The 25004-nt window shown below is 36.6% G+C and overlaps 2 protein-coding genes and 1 long non-coding RNA gene across 3 annotated transcripts; 2 read left to right on the forward strand and 1 right to left on the reverse strand.

The window, feature by feature from the left end:
* Positions 1-14762: 14762 nt before the first annotated feature.
* Positions 14763-15384, forward strand: LOC137711913 (defensin Ec-AMP-D1-like). Its single transcript, XM_088684584.1, has 2 exons — positions 14763-14892; positions 15054-15384. Exons 1-2 carry the CDS (start codon positions 14829-14831, stop codon positions 15260-15262), a joined length of 273 nt encoding a protein of 90 aa, XP_088540710.1. The 5' UTR covers positions 14763-14828; the 3' UTR covers positions 15263-15384.
* A 5979-nt stretch (positions 15385-21363) lies between these two features.
* Positions 21364-22794, reverse strand: LOC148691386 (uncharacterized). Its single transcript, XM_088684007.1, has 3 exons — positions 22754-22794; positions 21791-22079; positions 21364-21708 (listed from the first exon to the last, which is right to left on the reverse strand). The coding sequence occupies exons 1-3, from the start codon at positions 22792-22794 to the stop codon at positions 21364-21366; spliced, it is 675 nt and encodes a 224-aa protein (XP_088540133.1).
* A 460-nt stretch (positions 22795-23254) lies between these two features.
* LOC148691387 (uncharacterized) lies at positions 23255-24861 on the forward strand. Its single transcript, XR_015955950.1, has 2 exons — positions 23255-24252; positions 24546-24861. It is a non-coding gene; the product is annotated as an uncharacterized LOC148691387 (long non-coding RNA).
* The last annotated feature ends 143 nt before the right edge of the window (positions 24862-25004 follow it).

Below are 25004 nucleotides of genomic sequence, written 5' to 3' on the forward strand. Positions count from 1 at the left end.
AAATTGAAGATCGAATTCATTCATTGTATTTGTTTAGGGTCAAGGAGTGCAGCTGTAAAAAAATCATCAAAATCGGAGTTAAAATAACCGTTAAATCGTAATTTTTCGTTTATAACCGTCGAAAAGTTTTGTCTCATTACTTTATCTCTGAATGTTTGTTTTTTGCAATTTTTGGCGTATGCGATCTCGAAACATATATAAACAAGTTTGACGGTTGGATCGTTGAAATTAGTTTCGTAGGATGCGTATCACATCAAAACGATAGATTCACTAACAATTAAAGAGTTTATTTATACATTCATCAAGTATAACATAAGATTTTGTGGTATCCACTAGTGTAAATATTTTAAATTGAAGATCGAATTCATTCATTGTATTTGTTTAGGGTCAAGGAGTGTAGCTGTAAAAAATCATCAAAATCGGAGTTAAAATAACCGTTAAATCGTAATTTTTCGTTTATAACCGTCGAAAAGTTTTGTCTCATTACTTTATCTCTGAATGTTTGTTTTTTGCAAATTTTGGTGTATGCGATCTCGAAGCATGTATAAACAAATTTGACGGTTGGATTATTGAAATTAGTTTTGATAGGATGCATATCCCATCAAAACGATACATTAACTAACACTTAAGAGTTTATTTATACTTTCATTAAGTATAACATAAGATTTGTGGTATCCACTAGTATAAATATTTTAAATTAAAGATTGAATTCATTCATTGTATTCATATAAGGTCAAGGAGTGTAGCTGTAAAAAGTCATCAAAATCGGAGCTAAAATAACTGTTAAATCATGATTTTTCGTTTATAACCGTTGAAAAGTTTTGTCTCATTACTTCATCTCTGAATGTTTGTTTTTTTGCAATTTTTGGAGTATGCGATCTCGAAGCATGTATAAACAAATTTGACGGTTGGATTGTTGAAATTAGTTTTGTAGGATACGTATCCTGTGAAAACGATAAATTCACTAACACTTAAGAGTTTATTCATACTTTCATCATTTTGATGGGATACGCATTGATGTTATACTTAATGAAAGTATAAATAAACTTTAAGCGTTAGTGAATCTTTTCGTTTTGATGGCTTGGAATAAATATATTAATTATTTATATATTTTAAGTGTTAATTAGACTATGTTTCAATTAGTATGTGATGATATTTAATAATAAAATTACATTTATGTTTTTTATTACGTATTTTATTTTTATTCAAGTTAAAATGTTATAAGAGATAAAAAAAAAAAAGCTGGTTATTTTTTTTCTTTGGGTTAAACATTAGGCGGGAAATGGATGGATATAGGTTGCAAAATTTGTCACAACCCGTCCCGGAATTTTTAATTCCGAGGACGTGAAGTTACGAAGATGCCCTTAAACGAGACTAAGGGGCGTAAAGTTGGCATTGGTTTTTACCTGAAGTTCCTAAACTAATGTTAATTGGAATATTCATTAGTTTTAGGGACTTAAATTTAAGACTTAGAACTAGGTTTATATGTTATAACTTGATGATTTGGGGATTGGGTAGGACCCCACATCCCTCAAATCTCTCCCCTATTCCCGTACCTTGTCCCTCTCTCTCTCCTCCCTCACAAATCTCTCATTCTCTCTCAGTTCTATCTCTCTCCTTCGAACTCACCCGAACCACCCACAAAACCACCCTAAAACTATACCAACGAAGGATCTAAGACCACCATCGTACTCCTGAAGACCACACGAACACGATGGTACCAATTTTAGGTGAGTTTCACTTTGGAAAACATGGATTTCAATTTCACCGTGTGTGTGCACTGTTCATGCACACGTAAAACTTAATGTTTTTGGGATTTTGAAGCTTGTAGGAAGCTTGGTGAGGTCCTAAGGAGCCTCGGAGTACTTCGTTGGAGAAGTTTGGACGTCGGGATCATCGTGGTCAAAGTTGGCCGGAGCTTTCGAGGGTTTTTCCGGCGAATCCACGGCGAGTTAGGGGTCGAGGCAGATATGGATGTGTTCGTCTCGTCAATACCTTCATTTTGATATATAGTACGTCGAAAATGGTTAAGAAATGAAGAAGTTATGACACTTTGAAGTTTACCCAGAAATTCCGGCAAAACACCCACCTCCGGCGAAACCAGTCCGGCGACGCGAGGAAGAAGACGCGCACGTGGGCAGCGCATGAACAGGGCGCGTGGGGGCGCGTGAGAGCTCCAAATTGAGTTCTGAAAATTGTCACGTGTTCGTGACGTCGTGTAGATCACCGTGGTATATTCATACACCCAAATTGAGCAACGTATGAAAAAGTTATTGACGAATGTTTAATGTATGTGCGTTTAAATGATGATTTTATAATTATTCTGTTATAGGTGAAACTTGTACGGACGACAAATGTAACCAAACTAGGCGTGAGGGTTACGAGCCGACTACTTATCAGTGAGTGGGCAGTTATTTTTCAGTATATATATATACGTATACTTGACGTATTTCTCAGAAAACGTATTTTAAAAGAAATACGAATTAAATATCCTGTCATATATGCATCATATTTTAATATGTGCATTACCATAATTATGCATATTGTTGCATGGTGCTGAGGAGGCCCAGGTAAGCTACATTTGAAATACATTTGATATACGTACGAAATACATTTGATATACGTATGAAATACGTTTGGAATACGATTGAAATACTATCATCACATGCATTAGTAGTGGCATATATTTATATATGTGTATTTGGTGCTGTGGACGCACAGGTAAGTGCCAGGTAAGTGGTATTCATGTTTGTATTCAGTAGTAGCTTGAGATGCTTAGAGAGCTCATAATCTGCACCCCCGGTGTTAGTGCTCCCGCCCGTGGCCAGGGCACAGTCCTTCACGTGATGTTCACCCGCACCACACGCTCAGCTTGGATCCAAGTTAGGTGCACAGTCTTGTCGTACAGACCACATTAGGTGGTTCCGACTCGTAGGTGACCCGCGATTATTCGCACAGTCTTCACGTGATCGTAGCACTAGAGCGTATATATTACACCCAGTCTTGTCGTACAGACCACGTTAGGTGGTTCCGACTCGTGTGCAGATTCAGTTATTGAGTTTGAGATTTGAGCTCTATATGCAGCCGTACAGGTCACGTTAGGTGACTCCCGGCTGCCAGATTATATGTTATTGATGTGAGTTATGCTTGAGCACTTACATTTCATTATGAGTTTCCGACATGGCATATTCTTGAGCATGAATGATATACCCTTGAACATGTTTGGCATATTTATACATACGTATATATGTTTATTTTCTGGGAAGTATACTTGTTTTACGGCGAGGGGTTAGTATATTCAAAGAGAAAAGAAGGTTCTGAATAAGTTTGTTTTGCTGACCCACTCAACTTTGTTTTGCGCCCCTCCAGGTTTAAGATATCAGAGCTTGGTGGCTACGAGGAATCCAACGGTGTTCTGACAGAATGGCCAAAAATTAGGACTCACCTTTGGGTGTTTTATCTTAGAAATTGTATCTTTAAAGCTTCCGTACTGTGAAAATGGTTACGTCACTCTCACGTGACTGCCAGCATGCCCTCCTTCGGGACGGGGTGTGTCAAAATTTCCCAAACATTAGGTGGGAAATGGATGAAACTCTTGATATATTAGGCGGGAAATTAATTATTATAATTTTTTTATGTTTTTGGTATTTTTAAATTACTTGATATTTTTATTTTTAATGTGTTTTATGATTTTTAATCTCAATCTTTGCCTATAATATACTATAAAAATAAATAAATAAAACTTAAATTTTAAAATTTATATAGAATAATAATAGAATAATAATTAATAAACAATATATACATATTCATTATATCTATATAATTTTATAATAAGTTTTTTTTAGTAGTTTAAAAAATTAAAATCATCAAAATAGCATTTTTCTTATCGTGTCGAAACAGGTTACCCGCGTGTCACTCTCGTGTAAACCTGTTAAGGACCCGTTATTAACGGGTTATTATCGTGTGACCCGATTAGTTATCGTGTTGACCCGAAACCCGTTATTTTCGTGTCGTTTACGTGTCGTGTTAACGTGTCGTGTAATAAATTGCCAGGTCTACATCTAGTCAACCAAAATGGCTGCACAAATATAAAGGATATTAAACTGTAATGATTCAGAATTAAGTTTAAACCAAGCCATATATGCTTATACACTTAGCCTCATAAATTTAACAACACAATTGGAAAATTTTGAACTATTGTGATCTAAGAACATTTAAGCTTAACATTTCAGAATCATGCAGTAGTAAAATGACTAATGAAATTCCATTCGGCGATCTGAATTTATTAGTCACACAGTTTAAGATCTTGTACTACTCAAAGTCTAGAGAATCAATACTACTCAAAGTCTAGAGAATCAAAATTTATCACAGTCATACATTTTTACACAGGGAATTACTTTCTAAAGTAGAAGTAAAATTAAAATTATGCTTACATAGAACAAAAAATTGGAAAGGGATCCTCTCCGGATCCCTTCCACCTAATGCTCATGACCCACAAATCCGGTCCCTTGAAATTTGATCCAACGGCTAAAGTTATTATAACTTTTAATGAGGCCCCCTGTTTGTAGTCGTTTAATCAAATTTCAAGAGTCCAGATTTGTGGGTCATGAAGCTTAGGTGGAAGGGATCTGGCGAGGATCCCTTTCCCAAAAAAATAAGTACCTCCACTAATACCCTTCTGATACAGCAGAAGAAGAAAGTTAACACCATCCCACTGATATGGCTTAAGAATAGGTTGAAAATCAGAATCTTCAGACCTACAAGCCTCAATAATGTCATCTTACAACAAATAACCAGTAACCATCACTTGCCAATCCAATTGAAAGACGATACAACACCAGCAACAACAACAGAAAAAATAGCCAATTTTATGCTTATGAAGACCTCTCAACACATACTGAAAAGAAATACAAAACCTTCACGTAAGTAATACTCAATGACATAAAAGAACCATACTTTTATACAGCTACATTCTATTGGCCTATAATTTTCCTTATTTCACTAATTACAATGGAAACAAAGGAATACCAAATTTTTTAGCCCAATTATGAATTAGTAAAGGTAAGAGCTTTCCAACTCCATGTCATTCATACCATAAAAAGCTCAGTAAAAGTAAGAAAATGCACCTGATTGACAATCTTCACAGGGGCAGCTTCCACTTCGGCGTACCAATCAGAAACCGCCAGAGCCGAACACCCTTGGAGCTTCTTTCTCAAATCCACTAATATCTTGGCACACTTCTGCAAAGCCTTCCCAACTATATCGTCATCCTCCAACTCTTCTACCTTTTCATCCTCACTCGTTGACATAATATTAGCCCAATCCCCATCGCCACCCTCGTCCTCGACCACGAACCGACGTCCACGATTGACCGACCTGGTCTCCGGGACCTCATCCGCGTCGTCGTCCTCCAATTCATTCTTAATAATGATGTAATCGAAGTCGTCGTCCTCCAGTTCATGTTTAATCTTGACGCAATTAGAATTGGAGTCCTCGTCATAATGGGAGAGCTATTGGGGCTTGAAGGCTGATCGAAATGCGATAAGGAAGGCTATGAGAGAGGATGAGGAGGAGGCTGGCTGTGTGCAGTCAGGACGAAGGCTAATACTATTCAATTTCTTAAGTATTATACGTACAAAATAAATAAATTTAAAGCTACTTAATATATATATATACACACACTATTCAACTTGATGGGATACGCATTCAGCGAAATTACTTTCAACGATCCAACCGTCAAACTTGTTTTTATATACTTCGAGATCATATATGCCAAAAATCGCAAAAAAAAAAATAAAAAAAATAAAAACATTCAAAGATCAAGTAATGAGACAAAACTTTTCAACGGTTATAAACGAAAAATCACAATTTAGCAATTATTTTAACTCTGATTTTGATGATTTTTTACAGTTACACTCCTTGACCCTATATGAATACAATGAATAAACTTGATCATCAATTTAAAATATTTATACTAGTGGCTACCACAAAATCTTATGTTATACTTAATGAAAGTATAAATAAACTCTTAAGTGTTAGTGAATCTATTGTTTTGATGGGATACACATTCTACGAAACTAGTTTCAACGATCCAAACGTCAAACTTGTTTGTATATACTTCGAGATTGCATACACCAAAAATCATGAAAAACAAACATTCAAAGATCAAGTAACAGGACAAAAATTTTCAACGATTATAAACAAAAAATCATGATTTAATGGTAGTTTTAACTCCGATTTTGATGATTTTTTACAGCTACACTCCTTAACCTTATATGAATACGATGAACGAATTCGATCTTCAATTTAAATTATTTACACTAGTGGATACCACAAAATCTTAAGAAAGAAGTAATTTCGTTTTGGAACCATTCATTAAGGTCTAAAAAAGGTGATTAAAGTTGTCTGCCTGCAGAAATGTTATTAAACTAAACTTTTAAAAGGTCACATTATATTCGCCCAAAAGAAGGAGACACGCCCAAAACCTACTGCAACTGGGTTTTGCATTTTCTGCTTCCCAAACTGCTTCAGTGATGTGGAAAAAGTCGTTGACTTTGTGCGACGAAGACTGTCGTCGCGCAAAACTATTTTGTGCGATGATGGTTCAACTTTGTTGTGCAAAATAGCTTTGTGCGACAGAAAGACTTCATCATCAAAAAAGATGCACTGCACTCCAAACCAAACAATACCCGCCAGAGATTGAGTTCAATGAAGGTAGCCGTCGCGCAAAACAGTTTTGCACGACGAATGTGAACTTTCGTCTTTTAAAATAATTTTGCAGGATGACTACCTTTGTCGCGTAAAGTCTCGTTGTGCAAAATGTCCTTGCGTGACGATTTGTTGTCAACGTTGTGCAAAATGTCCTTGCACAATGTAATTTGCTCCATAGTGCAAAGTCCCATCACACAAGTATGTTTTTGTACTAGTGAGCCAACGTAACCAATGAATTAGCCGGGCGAAAACTAGTGATTGGAGATCCGATGGCCCAAGTTCAATAGGCAAACTGGTGGGCATGATTAAAAAAAGTTAACACACAATATACTCATTCATGTGATGGAAGAAATGTGTTGTCTACAGAAGTTTTAAGGTGTATATTTATATTATTTAATGACAATGATAATTTATCAACTAATAAGAGGAATATTGCAGAATATTCTTAATCACTGGTCACCCATATGAGAGTAGAAGTGGGTCGCTTCTATGACAATGATATCTTATATTTTACAGGTTGCTTGCATTCACCAGGATTTACGCTCGACCACCGCTCATAGAAGTGTGCAAATTTTGTTCCATAATCGACGTATGTTGTTTGGAATTGATTCACTAAGCAATGCAAATTCTTATCTTGCATCGTAATTAGAAGTGGCTTCTCTTGTTTGGACACTTTATTAACTATGGAAAGGAACTGCCCATCAACTATTGTTCAAAACTCTTTATAATAGAGCCAAAGTAAGTCAAAGCCCGAATTGCCCAGAAAAATATCCTTTCTTCCAAGTCACAGGCTGCTTCGTTTTCTGATTCGAAAAAGTGGGAAGCAATCCAGCAACTCATCTTCATAACCATTGGTTGTCTCTCCATAACCTCAATTGCTAATTAGAAATGCCATGTTCGAAGGTCTTGGGGAGGAGGAAGAGGCCCCTCTTAGGAGAAAGAGGCACACCGCTCCTCCTGCTTCCGTAATCTCAAGGATGCCTGCCTTATTTTCTTTGGTGAACAAACCTTAGCTTCATCTTCTCTACCCTTCAGACCAGAATTGCCTCCATCACTCAAGCTTAAGCCTGAATTTGCTTATTTGACATTTTTTCAGGCTCCTCATTCTTTGTTAATCAAAGTTACCATTCATTCTTATGTATTAGTCTATGCTCTTCTTGAAAGAACCCTTTGCCAATTGTTTCAACATGATTTGAAGAAACAATGCGTCCTCCTCTTGTGATTCGGCCTTCGGTTGGCCGTATTGCCATTCCTAGTGATACCAACGAACTTCTAAATACTGACTTCGTTCGTGCTCTCCTTGGAGCTACAATTGCCTATGCCGACTACAAAGAAGCTTGTACGTCTCTTGAAGAAATCCTGATGCGATGCTATGAAAGCTGTTATGAGGTAACTTTCCTTTCTATTTTTTCTTTTTGCTAACATGTGTTGTTGAGATTATCTTCGTTCATAATTTTTGTATATCAGGCTAACCAGTGGACGGAGATGGCGCTATTTCGACAAGCGAAAAAAATTTGAGAACTTGAATGGATCATTGGTCTAGAAACTGCAGCGAAAGTGAAGGCAAAACAACAATTGCTATCCCAGTCAAAGGTGCATAAGAACATGAGCAAGCTTTGAAAGATGCTTATGAAGCAAAGATACATCGATATGTCGACGTTGTTGCAATCAAGGAATTAAAGATAAGGATTATTAGAAAGAGCTCGCAAGGATAAGAGAGGAGCTGAGGCTGGAGAGACAAGCCAAGGTAAGGGTGGGTCAAGCTCTCGCTATCTTGAAAGAGGAATCCGAGGGTGTGTTGGCTTTCGAGCGAGGTGTTTGGGCAATAGAGCAAAAGGCTCTTCATTTAGAGGTTAAGCATTTTCGACAGGAAACTGACCAAAGAAAGAATAAGCGTATCACGGATTTCTAGTAACTTACCGACATGTATTTCTCTTAAATGTCGATGCTCCAAGATGACCATAAGATATTGCTCGTGGAAAAGTACAAAAAGGGATATGACCATGGGTATCTTACTAGTTAGCCCAGTGACATCACCCTAAAGGTTCTAATGTCTACAAGATTTATGACGAGATTAAGTACATGGATGTTCCTCCTCCACAACATATACTTAATAAGATCTCGGACTTATAGGTGAAGCAAGAATAATCTGACCCAAAGATGATCCAGCATCTAATGCTCCTATAAAGTTTTCCGTCCTGTTTAAAGGGAAGGAAATCACAAAGGGAGATTAGCTTTTGAGGTTTTGTCTAGCTATGAGAAGGGGCTAGTCCCTTCTATAATTTCAAACTTTTTCTGTCGTAATATGAATTCTTCTTTGTTCTTTCTCTTGTTCATTGGGGATCTTAATCCGAAAAACTTCTCTAAAGTAAACGAACTTTATATGAGAAATAAGTGGCAAAGTGAAATACAAGTAAGTTTGTGGGCCTGGGACAGAACAACATTCATTTAAGGAACATCGCTTCCCCAACTTAGTATTCATAAAGCATCATCATCAAGATATCCGGAGTACCACATTACTCTAATACTAAGAATTAAACATCAAACCTATAAGAAGACTTTTGCTACTGCACTTATTAAAACATATTATCAGATTTAAAAGCTTTAAATCGTACCTGATGATATCCTGTAAACAAGGGTTGATTTCTTTACGCCTTGCCCCAATTCTTTTGGGTTAAGGGTTTCAATACTTGCAACATGGTGCTAAAGAGAGTGGCCTCTTTCAACCCGAATTGCATGTCCGTTTCCAATGAATCTTAAACAAAAATTCTCTAGAAACTTGTTCGTCAGCATATGGTTCAGAAACGCTTTTTGAATCCTTTTGTTAGACCCTTTGCATCGGACCTGATTGTTTCTGATTAGACTACCTTAGCTAGCTTGGCTAAAGCATTTTCACAAATTAGAGCTCCATTAGAATAAAATTCCTTTTAGGGATTGCCAGTCTGGATGCCTCCTTCGAACCTGCTAACATACGATGTTGCAGAACATAGTTGGCCTAGTATGCTAGTTCGGGATAGAAGTAGTCGTACTCGGGGTTGAAGTTCAAAGCCACCATCAGATGACTTCTAGATCGCCCTTGTGACTATTCCCATTAAATGACATATAGCCCATATCTAAATATTATGACCACAACTTAGCTGGTTGTATAGACTTTATGGAGGTCGGATAGTGCATTGCTTCTAAGTTAGGCCGCCATGTGCCCATGCTTGTAGCCCGCCAATCGTTACCAAGCTTATTATGGTTTGAGTAACCCAAGTTATTAACCGTTCAAGACGAACTAGGCTAAGAGAGGCTCATCTGACAGTGTTACTTTGAACTTTTTTAGACTTGCATTCGTGTGAAGTTTTCAAAGTTTATGCTTTGTTTGGGATGAATAAAGTACTTGTTGCATCACCAAAAATGAAAGATCGAATGGACATTGAAAGATCAAACTTCTTTATTCATAATCAGAGTAAGATTGGTTGATAAAGGGGTGTGATTGAATCTGAAAAGAATTGTCTACATATCTCTGGGATAAAGAATCAAATCACTGGTGTAGTTCTATTAAATAAAAAATAAACAAATAAATAAAAGATGATATGATTTAAAAATTACACTAGGGATCACTTTTGAAGATAAGCCTATGATGGGGCGTGAGGAAATGTTCTCTAAGGACTTGTCTTCGCTCAGACCACGTCTAGTTCGGCTAGTGCTTGTTTTGTTTAAGCCACTTGGAATGGCATGCAAGGGTCTACCTTTCGCTATTAGGGGCCATTCTTCCCAGCATCGATTCTTCAGTTTCTCTAGTGTTTGACCTTTCGCTATTCAACTCTATACCTAGATAACAAGGCAGGATTTTTTCTACAAAATGAACCTTGCCCATGATGTGCAGCCATTCTCGACCGAAGATAGCATTGTAAGAGGATGGGTTATCCATCACATGAAAGGTCATCAGATGTTTAGACAGTTTTGCATGTACCTTGTGCTATATTGTTTCATAGTGTTGAGCAAAGTTGCATTAAAGGTTTGGAAAGTGGATCTTCTGAAGTTAACTTTTTCGAGAACGCACATCCTTGTAGTCGCACCCGTGAATAGGATATTGCCTTCTAACTCGTTATCAATCAGAATCCTACCTACCATGGCATTAGAGATTTGTAACTTGATAAGAAGAGCACCATTATGAGGTGAATAGGTAATTTCTGGCCTAGTGACAAGGTTCCTTAGGTGATGCTCTCCTCACATAATCTTCCTTCCTTTATGTGCATTTTTGAAGTAATCCTGTTGTCTACTTACCCAGTAGTCGTTAAGAGAAACTTCCCTCCTGGATATCGGGGTAGTAGAAAACCCAGGTTGTTCTGCAGCTTCTTCAAGCGTGCAGTTTCGATGAGTTCCTAGGCCAGCCTGCCTAGATCTGGGCCAATTATCTTTAGATGAGCCTGAGCGGTAGAGTTTTCGAGGCATGCAGTGGCATATTCAACAATTCTCATCATTTCATCTAGCATGGTGAGTTTTTCCCATTCCTCGATTTGTAATTCTTCCTAAGATTTTTCACCGACGCGCGTATCTTCAGTATGCCCTCCCAGACCTTGTCCATAAAAGAGGCATCTTCCTTGCTCAGGTTTATGGCTTGACCATAGAATGATCTTCTAGACATAGCTTCCATAGGGTAGAGTGATCTGGTCGATAGAAATAAAATTGTCCTATCAATAAAAACACCAATTATTAGAACCACATTCGTGCACCGCCGTGAGAGGTAGGTGAGTACAAACTTGGGAAACTTGCAAACAATAAATCTTGGGACCAGGGAGGTGTGCCGACCAAAGGTTTTTCGACGATCAAGTTGGTGAATGATTTTAGACTCAAGCATTGGGCGTGAGAATTGAAGTGTTTAGATTGCATTGCCAAAGATGAACCCTAGATGGGTGTATTTATACCATGGGGAGAGAAACCTTTTTAGGATAGAATCCTCGTTCTAAGCTGGGGAAACCGTAGAGGATATCTAGGAGTAAATATTGCACCCTCTTAAGAGTTGTGATTAATTGTGGCGCATGCCAAATCCTAGATTGTAGGAACTTCAAGACTTAAAGGATCTAATTGTGTCTATCTCCAGATCAGATCGCATGTTTTGTGAAACAAGCTTGATCATCCAGTGAGGTTGCTTAGGACTCCACCTATTGCTCTGGAGTAGAGTGATGATAACACCTCTCCTCCATTTAATACAACTATTCCCAGAGCTGGCAAGTACAAGATCAGATTTCTGAGGTAACTGTATTCGAATCAGCCTTACTTCGGTCTTGAAAAATTTAGTCCCACACTGCCACTTGGAGGTAAAATGTAATTAACAATTCTCACATTAAAAATAAATAAATAAATAATACATGCATGCTGACAGAATTTCATAGCTTATACCATCAATTTTATTGGTCACAATATAAATGTGACCGATGAAACCCCTAAAAGCACCAAAAAAGAGGGTGTTTTGAAATTGTTCGAACAATATTGCACCCTAGCAAAAGAGAAGCTGTCTGAAAGTAGTCTAAATTCACAGCGACAGTACTTGTCGCCCATACCATGACAACCTCCGCAAACTAAACTAGACCCGTCTTCAAGGCATCATCTCCATAGTCTATTCTTTAAAAGCTTTTTCTAGTTCGGCACAAGTCACATAAATCTTCTTGCTTACGTTCTTGGGGGCTATCTTCACTTTAGCCTGGCCCTTCTCCTTCCAACCTTGCTATTCTCTCCATCACACCCAAACTTTTGAGGAAAATACCCCCTCAATAACTTAATCTTGGAAAAGTCAACCTCTGTGTCCTACGGTTCGTCACACCTAAGCTCAGTGATCAGGCAGAAGTTTTTTTTTGGTGAAGTGGGTAATAAAGTATTAATCATATGTTAATGAACTGCTTAAGATTTTGCTAGGTCTACAGAGGCTAAGACGGCCAAGCTACAAACAAAAACTTGCCTCATAAGGAGCAGGTCCAAGTCCAACAAACAAGCCTAACCCAAGAGCTAATAGCCACAACAAGGCCTAGAAATATAGATCTAAGCAAATATAAGTTATATAACAACCAAATTAATTATGACAATGCGAATTCTAATCATGAAATATACATTTCAAGAGGAGGGCTTAATTTTGGAGAGATTTCTAGTGTGTTGGTTATATAGTTCGGCACACTAAGTGTAATAGTATAATTGGTTGGAAACTTGAAAAAAAAAAATTACGACCAACTGTATTGTTACACTTGGTATACCGGATTGCATTCCCGGTACACTAAAAAATTTCTCTTTAATTCTCAAAAAACTAAGTGTCTAATGTATTAATCCACATTTAAATTTGGCCAAATAAACTTTACCCATAAAAAAAGGGTTTAGTATCAAACTTTAAGGGTGGGTTCAATTTCAATCGGTTTGTTTTTTTGTCAAAACCAAATCGAATATACTGCTCGGTTCAATTTAGTATTGTTTCAATTTTTTCGGTTTGGTTTAATTTCGGTTTCAGTTTTTTCGATTCGGTTTCATTTCGATTTCGGTTTTCTAATGAAATTTTTTTTTTTTTTTTTAATTCTGAAATTGATCAGTAGGCTATTCTTCTCCTTACCTAATCAGTTTAATTCATTTGGAATAACAACAGCAACAAACCAAGTTTAGAGACTAAAACAAAAAAATATAATATATATATATATAAATATAAAGATACAGATCAATTTTTTATTTTTTTTACCTTCAAAGACAAACCCCAAAAAAATAAAATACAAAGCTGCGATTTCACAACAGACCAAGCTAAGACCAAAACGAAAATAAAAAATTGATTAAAAACCTCCACACAAATATTTCTCAACTAGTACAAAGAATAAAAAAGCCAGGTACAATAATTAAGTTTAATAAATCAAAAACAAATTTTACTCCAAGTAAAGAGGCCTTGGAGGATGGACGTGGAGGGCTAGCGTGCTCAACTTTGCATGCACTACCTGCAAATCCAAAACCAAAGTCATAATGAATTTCTTTTGTCCGGCCCCTATCTTAAGTTCCACAAACCCATCACAAAATTCATTCAGAGTATTACAAAAGATACAAATCTGAGAGAAAATTACAAACTTCATTCACATCATCGCACAGATTTTGGGTTCAAATTTCAAACAAAATATCTCTTAACCCTCTGAAAGCTGGACACCAAAGAGTTGTTATAACTACCGGCGAGCATGGATTCTTGGCAGGCTGGGAGATTTTTATCGGGGAGAGAGAGATCAGATGAGTGCGAGAATGAAGATCCGGCTGGGGAATAAAAAAGAAGAGGGAGAGAAGGATGAATATGTGAGCAAGAAATGAAGAAAGAAGAGGGAGAAAAGAACAAGAAAGAATAGGGACAGAATAGTGAGGCAGCTGGGGTGAAAGAAAAGAAGAGGGAGAAAGATGTTAGGTTTATGTTTGTTAAAGGTTTCCAATACATTGATTTGGCTTAAAAGTTTGGTAACATGGACTTATAAATTGGGTTTAGAAAATAATATCCAAAACAGATAAATAAATAAATAAAATTAATATATATTAATTTAATATAATTAATTCGGTTTGATTTGGTTTCCAAACCATTGAAACCAAAACCGAACCAAAAGTTTTTGTATGACTAACATTTTTTAATATCAAACTGAGTAAAATAAAAATCAAATAAATGTGCTTGAGACAAAAATAAAAAATAAAAAGAGACAATTGTGATAGGAAAAGTGCAGGAACCATTTCAACAAAGTAATATATCAATTTCAATTTTGTTAATCTAGTGGTATGGGTGAGTAGGGTCATATTTTGGAATTGGCTAAAGATTCGGAGCTTGAACTCCATTTTTGTAACCTAAAAAAGCAATATTTCAAATTAAGGAGAACTAGAGCCATTGTCTCCCCTCAAATGTAGGATGCCAAAACATGATGAGCCAAAATAGGGTTTTGTTCTGACCTATCGGAGCTGAAATTTTCCATAAGCTCTCTATTTTTGCCAAGGAACGCCCATTACGGAAATACACTTACATTTTCATATCAACTCTATATAAGGATCCTCAATGTTAATTCTTTGAATCAACAGCTCTCTCTTGATCTCATTTGTTTCACACGCGTGCACAACCATACACACACACTCACAAAATCAAGATGGAACGTTGTGGGCGTTTGTTTTCGACTGTCTTCATCCTCCTTCTCCTTTTGGTGACTATTGGTATCTTTCTCTTCCCTCATCTTAACTTCATCTTTATGCCTAACAATGAAATAAAATTTATATACATTGAAAAAAGTTTTGAGTTCGAATACTCATTCTCTCGGTGATGAAAAAGAAAACCAGGATTTTATGGATTGATATAGCGATACATGTTTTGGCAGGAACGGGTCCAATGGTTGCTGAGGGGAAGACAAAAGAGAAGTCGTCGAAGAATGAGAAGTCGTCGAAGATCTGTGAGTCTCCAAGCCATAAATACCGTGGAATTTGCTTCAGGTCAAGCAATTGTGCAACTACATGCAAAAAAGAGGGATTTATGGGAGGCAAATGTACTGGCTTTCGGATGAGATGTGTATGCACTAAAAAATGTTAAGTCATACAAAAATTAACGTACGTATCTGGATGCATGCATGTAAACAAATGACCATTTTTTTGTTTTGTTTTTTCGAAAAAGAATAAATGAACGAACTCTAATCCACCATGAGGGTTTCTATCCTTGTCTTGTTTTTGTGCGTTAACCACACATGAGTTGTTTTGCAACATAAAATATCTTCGTAATAAAAACATCATTGCATTAGTGAATGCATTGCACTGGTACCTTTTATAAAAATAAACGAAAAAATAGTATAACAACTTCTAAACTTTAAAATACGATTCCAATTCCAACGTCAACCAGAGTCAAGTTTAAGTTGATTGTGATTTTAAACATAAGGTTGTACATAATGATAAAATTGACATATTGGGCCAATTGAAACTCACGTTTACACTTTGCAGAGATATTTTTGTTTCAAGTGATGGGTATTCAAGAGGTATTTAACGTGTCATAATACAAGAAAATGATATACTATTATGTTTCTCCACTTATTTATAACACGTCAAGTGACTGCTTAAATACCAAACACTTGAAGGCAAAAATAATTAACAATTTTCATGTTAAAAATAAAGTATGTGCATGCTTAAAGAAGCCAATTCATAGCTTATACCATCAATTCTATTGGTCACATTATCAATGGGACGGATGATACCCCTCCTCCTATGGCTAGGCAGGCTTTTACTTTTATTGTCTTGACTTCAGTTGTAATCGTGGATATGCGTAGTAATATTAGTTGTTTTCGCTTTAGAAAAAACGAAGAAAATTTTTCCAAGGTAGCATATTGAATAGGTATCAAGGTTACTACTAGGATGTATTTAAGAACAATATCTTCTTCTCAATATTATTTCGTAGTATAAAATTTTCAATATAAAAAAAATTTTAATGGGGTATATCATACTTTTGTGAGAGTGAGAGAGTGAGAGAGAGAGAGGTGAGAAAAATGGCGAGTGAGAGAACTGCGAGGGAGGAGAGTTTGCAGGGGGAGGGGATTTTGGAGAGAGAGCCTCGAAACTGTAGCATGAGAAGAAATTTTTAATTATGATAGGAAGACAAGTTGTACATCTCGTGTTTTAATATGAATGATGAGAAATTTTATTTTTTAAGTTATTAACTTTTTAGAACACATATCCCACCATTTGTTTAGTGACACGTAGTATACCATCCCGTATACCGATCACATCGAAAAATCTCTCTAGCACAAGAAAGAAGAGGCTCTCGGCCTTATTCAAGGATCAGGCAAATATTTTAAAATATGACACGTGTATCAATAAAGTTTGCCTGACGGTCTAGTTCATCGAGCAAAGGATAAACAAAAATGACTGCGCAATTAATTTTTTGGCTGAAAAAAATGGTGGAAAAATAACTTTGGCCGATGAATTTTACATTGTTTTGTCGGGCAAACCTTTAATTAGAAGAAATTTTTGATTTTTTGGGGAAAAAATGGGGTGAATTTGAAAGTTTGACTAATGAAATTAGGTAAGTTTGCCCCGCAAAAATGGTACATTTCATTGGCCAAACACAATAAATTCAATTTTTTCTAATTTACTTATTTATTTTAAACAAGTTTGACGGTTGGATCGTAAAAACTAGTTTTGTAGTTTACGTATCCCATCAAAACAATATATTCAACAAACACTAAAAGTTTATTCTGTATTTCTATTAAGTAGAACTTAAGATTTTGGTAACTACTAGTGTAGATATTTACAATTAATGATTGGGTAACTACTAGTGTAAATATTTAATATTGATGATCGGGTCCGTACATTTGTATTCTTCTAGAGTCAAGGAGTGCAATTGTTTAAAAAAAACATAAAAATAGGAGGTAAAAAAATTGTTAAATCGTGATGATACATTTGTAATCATTGAATCTTTCGTAGCATTACCTAATCCCTAAGACTTTGTTTTTGGTGATTTTTTTGCGTATGTGATCTCATACTATTTCACACACATTTGTCACTAGATCGTTGAATGCGATAACCATTGAAAGAATTGAATATGCAAAAATGTCATTCACCTTTGTCTGACGAAAATATTCTATCACACCATAGACCTGGGCTCGGTGAAAAATAACATTTCGTGATACGCGAATAAAAACCAAATAAAAACAAAAATGAACTTTTCTCATAAAAGTAATCCTTAAAAAAACCTTACAAGTGTACAAAAATAAAATAAAATTTTTCTTGTCCAACACAACCTAAGCTGGTCTACCATTCATTAATCTTGTACTAAACATGCAAGCCTAAAATGTGCAAAGTAAGCGAAACCACAAATCATTAATGTAACATCCCACATCGCCCAGGGGAGTGATCCTTAAATGTATATTCCCATCTCTATCTAGCACGAGACCTTTTGGGAGCTCACTGGCTTCGGGTTCCGTGGGAACTCCGAAGTTAAGCGAGAAGGGGGCTAGAGCAATCCCATGATGGGTGACCCACTGGGAAGTTGCTCGTGAGTTCCCAAAAACAAAACCGTGAGGGAATGGTAAGCCCAAAGCGGACAATATCGTGCTATGGTGGTGGAGTGGGCCCGGGAAGTGATCCGCCCCGGGCCGGGATGTGACAATTTGGTATCAGAGCCTAACCCTGGCCGTGGTGTGCCGACAAGGACGTCGGGCCCCTAAGGGGGGTGGATTGTAACATCCCACATCGCCCAAGGGAGTGATCCTTAAATGTATATTCTCATCTCTACCTAGCACGAGGCCTTTTGGGAGCTCACTGACTTCGGGTTCCGTGGGAACTCTGAAGTTAAGCGAGAAGGGGGCTAGAGCAATCCCATGATGGGTGACCCACTGGGAAGTTGCTCGTGAGTTCCCAAAAACAAAACCGTGAGGGAATGGTAAGCCCAAAGCGGACAATATCGTGCTACGGTGGTGGAGTGGGCCCGGAAAGTGATCCGTCCCGGGCCGGGATGTGACAATTAAGGACATAAGTCTTATCAAGGATAATTGCAGCAATGGTCTGGAAGCTTTATTATACAAACCAACCCTCGTAACTTAATCATCCCAGATCCTTTTTGTTAGTCATCTTGTTCTTCTCTCGTTCGCCAGAGTCCCAACTACTTCATATCACTCCTATAATTTCACCTTTACCACCCTTGTTAGTTCCTACAAGAGTTGAACTCAAGCAAACAAAAAATATTTCCATTTCCATAGCCCAAGCTCGAATAAGCTAATATAATCCATACACTCCAATATGAAATGATATATGCACAACGTTATCAAGATATCCGCATTATCAAAAATAACAATAATATATCAGAGTTCCAATATAAACAATTATATCAAGTACAAATATATTAAGTATAACAAATATTTCACAATGCTTAAACAAGACAAACACTCCAATAGTGATAAGTTCCCTGAGAAACCCCCTACTTCAATTCCAAAACTAAAATGAAGATCCACGTCACTTACATATTAGCTAAGCTCCATGTACTATAACAAGCTCCTTGATCACTTCTAACGCCATGTATTTCATCCACTCTTGTCTCCCTCTCTATTATTTCTTCTCAACTTTCCATTCCAACGTAAAGCTGGACAACTACTCTCATTCTTTTATTTATTTGTAAAGTGTGGCTGCTGCACCTATTTATAGTTCACTAAGGCAGCTAACTCAACGACGAAGTAAGAAGATAGTAATAAAATACTACGTGAAACCATGGTATATCTAATCCCAACTGAAATGTTTCAATTAACTAGTAACATCATTGAACAAATGTTGCCACGTTTTGTGTAGGTCTCCACCTCCAAGCTTGCTGGATTTACACATCCTACTAATTTGCATGAAGCACTTAAGCCACCTCAAGCTATGAATAACTTACTCAGAAGTGCAGGTATCAAACTATAGGAGATCTTATCTAGTCCCCAAGCATCTCTACTCTACACGTCCACCACTGCCTAGCTTGCAAGTCCAAGTACAAATAAAACAACATATATATAATATAGGGTCCTAACAAATACATATACACTATAACTTTGCCCAACGAACTGTATAACTTGAACGCTAAACCCTAAATCATAATGTACACCTTTACCCAACAAAACTTGTGTGTCCGTAGGTAAGGAGTTTTGCCCGACGAAATTTGCCATAGCCCGTTGGTCGTAATCGTTATAACTTTTCATAAAAGTTAAATTACAAGCTAAAATTAGATTAATAGAATACTTGATTCAGATAATTTAAATTGCGAACTAAAACCAAATTAATAGAATATTATGGATTAATTGCACATAATATTGCCACATTGAATTTACAAACGAAATTCAATCATTGTCAATATACTCGTCTGGTGCATTATCGTCTGAATCGCTTTCAATACTTGAGACATCACTGCTGTGGTCAAGGACGACATTTGAAGTAATTGGTAATAGGGGCCTCAAGTCAATAGATATTGCACCTATTTCAATTGGGAAGGGACACTTGACATTTGGAATGGTGGTTGTACGAGGTGGTTGCTTATTAGCACTCCGAGAAGGTTTCGAGTGGTTGCATATGAATCTTCTTGGTAAACATTTTGATCATCATTGGTATATCCTCATCGTTATCCTATTGCGGTCCTGACAAGTCCCAAAAATTTATATGTTTTATGAATTGGACTACTTTTCAACCACCTCGGCCTTTGGATCATCGAGGTAGAATAGTTGTTTCGCCGTACTTGTGAGAATGTAGAGATCATTCTTAAAGTAACCATCAGGTGTTTGTGTTGACAGATAACAAAAAATTATCTTGAATGACACCGCATAGGTTGTCTGGGTTTGTATAATACCAATGAAACTTGAACAACATGACCTCCTTGTTTATGTATAACAATTGAACCACTTACAAGTTTCTTGAAGAAAAAACTATTTACATTTTCCCTCAAACAAAATGCACATGGTTGCTTTCAAATCTAATAAATGTGTCAATCCCATTCAAATATTCATCACAACTTCTATTCTACAACTTTATCCATCCTTTGAAATTGCACTTTCTGTGTTGTGCTTTGCGGTTCACGCTACTATTGTCAATTATAAAATATTCGGCAACATCTCCCTAGAGTTCCCCAAGTGCACGACGTAGCACTTGAAGAATATTAGGGGGGATACAACATATTTTCCACGACCAAAACTTAGCCACGGTTCACCGCAAACCTTAAGCACATGCTAGTTCTGAACTGTCTAACCTGGAAAATTCATGAATCAGTTAGACCACAGAAATGCATACTTGCTCAAACAGTTATGAAATTTCAATAAATATCACACCATCATTTCCTAATCTAATCCTGGAAAAATTAAATTCACCTAAGCTACATATGTTTCAATAATTCACAAACTCAAAAATGTCACATAACCCACAATTTCAACATACATGTTACCAAAATTATATAAATTAAATTTTTTTTCCAAATGTTAAATTGAGAGACGAATACATACGTTTGCTTTAATTTTCTTCCAATTCAATTACAAACCTACAACAAACAAAATTAGTTAATTACACAATTAAATAAAAAAAAACCTTAAATTAATTAGACCATCTCCAATGGTTGGGCTAAAAGCCAAAATTTGTAGCCCAGAAAATTTAGCTTTTAGCCAAGAAATGACTTTTCTGCTCTAACCATTCTGACCTAAAATTTTAGCCTGAGATTATTAAAGAATGAACTTAGGCTAATTTTTTTCTTAAATTAAATTTTAAAAAATATATATATGTTGACTATCGTAAATTAATTTTATGAACATTTTAATCTAACAAAATTTAAATTCCGATAAATATTGAAAAATCATAAACTTAATACAACCGATAATTCATAAACCACATAATTAATAAACTACATAAACTCAATACAAACGACTATTAATAAAGCACATAATTCATACACTACATAAACTTGATAATCATATCCACCATCATCACTTGGTGATGGACTTCGTGATTGAATTGGGATATAGGGTTTAGAGGATTTATCATCTTGAAACATACTCCTTGAGGTAGACTTTCGCAAAATTTCCTTTTGCTTACCACGTAAGACTTCTTCCTCTCTGGAGTGTATTTGCTAAGGTCTTCCATCATCAAATTAATTTCAAACATATCTTGCTCCCTATTTGAGATTTCCTCCATTTGCAAACGCATTCAGGCTGTTTCTTCTTGGCAAGTGCTATGGGTTTCTTTCAATTTTGCAATTCTTGTAGCAAAGTGTCCACTCATCGGATTTTGGGACTTCCTTTTTCTCTTTGCTTCCCTTTTCTTATCTTTTCCTTGGGGCCTTGCAAAAGAAGGAGATGGGGTCATTTCATCGACACCTTCATCTCCGGCATTTGTCTGTGCAGTTTCACGTTGAAATAATTTTCCCCATTGTTGGTCCGCATCGGTTCCCCACCTCGGACAATCCTTGAGGACGTCCCAAGCATGTTGCAACTTAAAAACTTGATTTTTTGGTGTTACTCTTGTCTTGTAAATTTCCATTGCTTTGTCACCCTATGCAAAAAATACATAAAAATAATTAGTTGCAAACTAATACTATGTACATGGCAAATAAAATATCAAGAACAAAACTCACAATTTCTATGGCGCTCCTTCCACTAGGCATGCCAACCACGGCTCTCTCCAAGCTTCCATTCCATAAAGTGCGTGCTTTGTTGATAGTCTTCCGCCGATCATAAACACCACCACCATCCCGCCCGACGCCGTTGCAGTTTTCTTGAAACTTTGCAATGATTTTATCCCACAAAACTTTTTTATTTTGATTTGTGCCAACTGCACCATCTTCGCTAACAGAAACCAATGCCAAGCATAAAGCAACATCTTCCTCACACGTCCAGTTACGACCTCTAATATGCTCTCTTGCCCTGTTGAACAATTTGGAAATGGAAAGAAATGGTAGAAAGATAAATTGGAAGAATTGTAGAAGAAAATTGAGTTTTGTGTGGGTATTTGAACAAATACATAGGTATTTATAGAGTTTTTGGGTGAATTTTGAGTTAAATAATTTTTTTTTTAATTATTTTAGCCTTTGGATTCAAATTTGGGCCGTTAGATCTTTTTTTTCACCATTGGATTTGATTATATTCGATCTCAACCGTTGGATTCAATGTATTTTAAAATAACATATTTTTTAAAAATGAAATTTGAATCTGGACTGTTGGATCAACCAACAGTCCTTAAATGATGGTCGTTGGATGGGAAAAAGAGCCATTAGGCTCGGGGGAAGTGGCCGACAAGGCCCTGACAGTGGGCCCCCACTCTGTCGAGAGCAGATTTGAAGCAAGCCCGTGGGGCGCATCCATGAGTGGGTGGGCCGAGAGTGGCCCAATTTCAAGCGAGTCCATGCGGATGGTGGGGGAATTTAGCCCAACTTTAGCATTTGGCTTTTAACTCAATGTTTTAGCTTGGGTTGGGTGGTGTTTGGGGGGAAAATTTTGGGGGGAAATTTGACAAATAGACCATGGTTGGAGTAGGTCTTAGGAGAGGGAGAGGGAGAGGGAGAGGTGGGTGATGAGGTGTGTTGGAACCAAATTCGCACATATCCACGGACGGAGGCGAAATCCAGTCAAAATTGCCCATGATCTCATGCAAGAGAAGAATCACTACAAAAAAATAGCTCATTTACCATGAACATTATGTGCCCGTTATAAAAAGTGACCATTTACCACAGACTTAGTCAACATGTTGTGGATAACAATGCTTTACAACAAGCAAGTAATGGCCCGTTATAATAAAATAATTTACTACCACGGTCTTAATCAACATGTCAAAATATTAAACCACTGCAGGTATTAATCGTGGTCAATATTGTTAGTAATCACACCGCAATTTTTTATTTACCACGGATATTAAATGTGGTGCAATTACGCACACTGTTTAAAATAAATAAATAAAAATTAGAAGGCGGGACTAGAAAATTTTCGAAAATTTCCCAAAATTTGAAATCTTTCAAATTTCACACTACTAAAAAACAGGCGCGAGGAGTTACTCTCCCTTGCTGCAAATAGACAGACCGACAGCCTCTTTCTGGTGGAAATCAAAGCCCACAAAAAGGTTTTATTTTCCACCCTTTTTATTTGTCATCTTTAATTCACGTTTCTGATGCATAAATCCATCAGTTTTCCCTATAATTCTCTTTCGGAACCCCGAGCCGAGGAAACGTTCTTACTTTCATCTCTCTCTCCGATCTTTAGGTATTAGCTCAATTCCTCTCTCAATTGGTGCTATAGTATTTCCTAAAATTATTAGATTTAGGGTTGGTAAGCTGATTTTAAGGGTTTTGATTGTACTTTGTATTTTGATTTTGTTTGAGATAGTCCCGTGTTTAGTTTAGATGTAAGGCCTGAAGCTTCTAGAGATCAATCTTGACCAAGGAGGACTTGAAAAGCATTTTGAGGTAAGATTGTTTGATTATTGTACTTGACCAAGGAGGTCGAGAATAAAAGTAGGGGTAGTAAGCCATTCACATTGACTACCAACATTCAAACTAAACTTGGCTAAGCGGTGAGCAACAGCATTGGCTTGACGTCGGACGTGGGTGCACCGGACTTCAGTGATTGCAGCAAGAGCACATTTTGTATTCACTACAAGTTGTCCAACTGATGACAGGTTGATGGAAGGGTCAGACAAGGCTTCTGCAATCTGAAGTGAATCTCCCTGAATTTTAGATTTTTTTTATTGGTACCTTTTGAGGGTTTTGTGAGGGTGGAGGCAAAAATTCGATGTTACAGTTGGAATTTCTAAAGTTGGGATAATGGGTTTGGTTGATGTGTTTCTTTGGTGTGATAAGTCTCGGTCTTGGTATTGAATTTTGTTATATTTATGTGTTTGCTGTTGTCGGAGAATTAAAGATTATCACTTTACTGGATGTTGAACAAGAGTTGGTATGTAGTGTATCAGATGCTAAATGAAGTTTCAATGGTTACATTCCTTGACTTATTGGTCCTTATAATTCAGGTGCTGCTAGTGATTGGTTAGCATTTACAACTATGCTAAATCAGTTGAAGAGTGGGGTTCGCTTTGCAATACACGCTGAAGGTTCACGGTTATTTTTCATGTTACAAAACTCTTCTACATTTTCATTGCTATTTTTCATGTCACAAAATTCTTTTAGTGAGAAAGTCAATCTATGACGGGTGGTTTGAAATAAAAAAGGAACAGTGAATTCTAGCGATCAATTATTTTCGACAGGCACCATGTACTCACTTGGATCATTATTGCTTGCCTTTTGTGTAAATGACTTTGTGGATTTGAATTTTTCTGTATATGATGTTCTGGAGACGTGAGTTTTTGATTTCTAAGCTTTATATTTTCCCTTGTTTATCTCATAGGTGGTTGGTGGTTCAAATTCACGAGGGTTTACAATTCAAATATCAACTATTACATTTATGAAATGTGCATTGGCTTGCTGGAGATGTTTGTCCTCTTGAAGAAACGAATGCAAAGGAGACAAATATCATTGGAGGACTAAGTTTGGAACTAGGATTTAAGTTTTGTGAGTGTGGGACAAGGTCTGTACATGTTTTGGTACATTCTAGCATAACTCAGTGGTTTGGTATTTCTTACTATAACTACTCATATTGTCATTAACTTTAGTGTAATACTTGAATATGTGAATTTTTTTTGAAGTAAATGTGCAATTTTCTATATAAACATCTTTATATATATGTACTTGCTTATTTATTGACTAATTTATAATATTTTTTTTTTTTTTTGACAAAATTTTTATAACGAGCATTGGCTGTAACCAATTTGTAATCCACAATGGTCATAGCACGTGGTTTTAGATC

The sequence above is a fragment of the Pyrus communis genome, chromosome 14 (assembly GCF_041283825.1).
Source record: "Pyrus communis isolate YQ-2024b chromosome 14, ASM4128382v1, whole genome shotgun sequence".
In the NCBI taxonomy this organism is placed as follows: domain Eukaryota; kingdom Viridiplantae; phylum Streptophyta; class Magnoliopsida; order Rosales; family Rosaceae; genus Pyrus; species Pyrus communis.

What these genes read in the sequence shown, in the direction of transcription:
- LOC148691386 (XM_088684007.1), bottom strand. Translation starts at nt 22,794, where the DNA reads ATGGGCAATTTTGACTGGATTTCGCCTCCGTCCGTGGATAT. An exon ending in TCGCCTCCGTCCGTGGATAT is followed by an intron (nt 22,080 to 22,753) that starts GTGCGAATTTGG and finishes ATTGTTCAACAG; the next exon opens with GGCAAGAGAGCATATTAGAG. An exon ending in GAAGGAGCGCCATAGAAATT is followed by an intron (nt 21,709 to 21,790) that starts GTGAGTTTTGTT and finishes TTTTTTGCATAG; the next exon opens with GGTGACAAAGCAATGGAAAT.
- LOC137711913 (XM_088684584.1), top strand. Translation starts at nt 14,829, where the DNA reads ATGGAACGTTGTGGGCGTTTGTTTTCGACTGTCTTCATCCTCCTTCTC. An exon ending in TCTCCTTTTGGTGACTATTG is followed by an intron (nt 14,893 to 15,053) that starts GTATCTTTCTCT and finishes ATGTTTTGGCAG; the next exon opens with GAACGGGTCCAATGGTTGCT.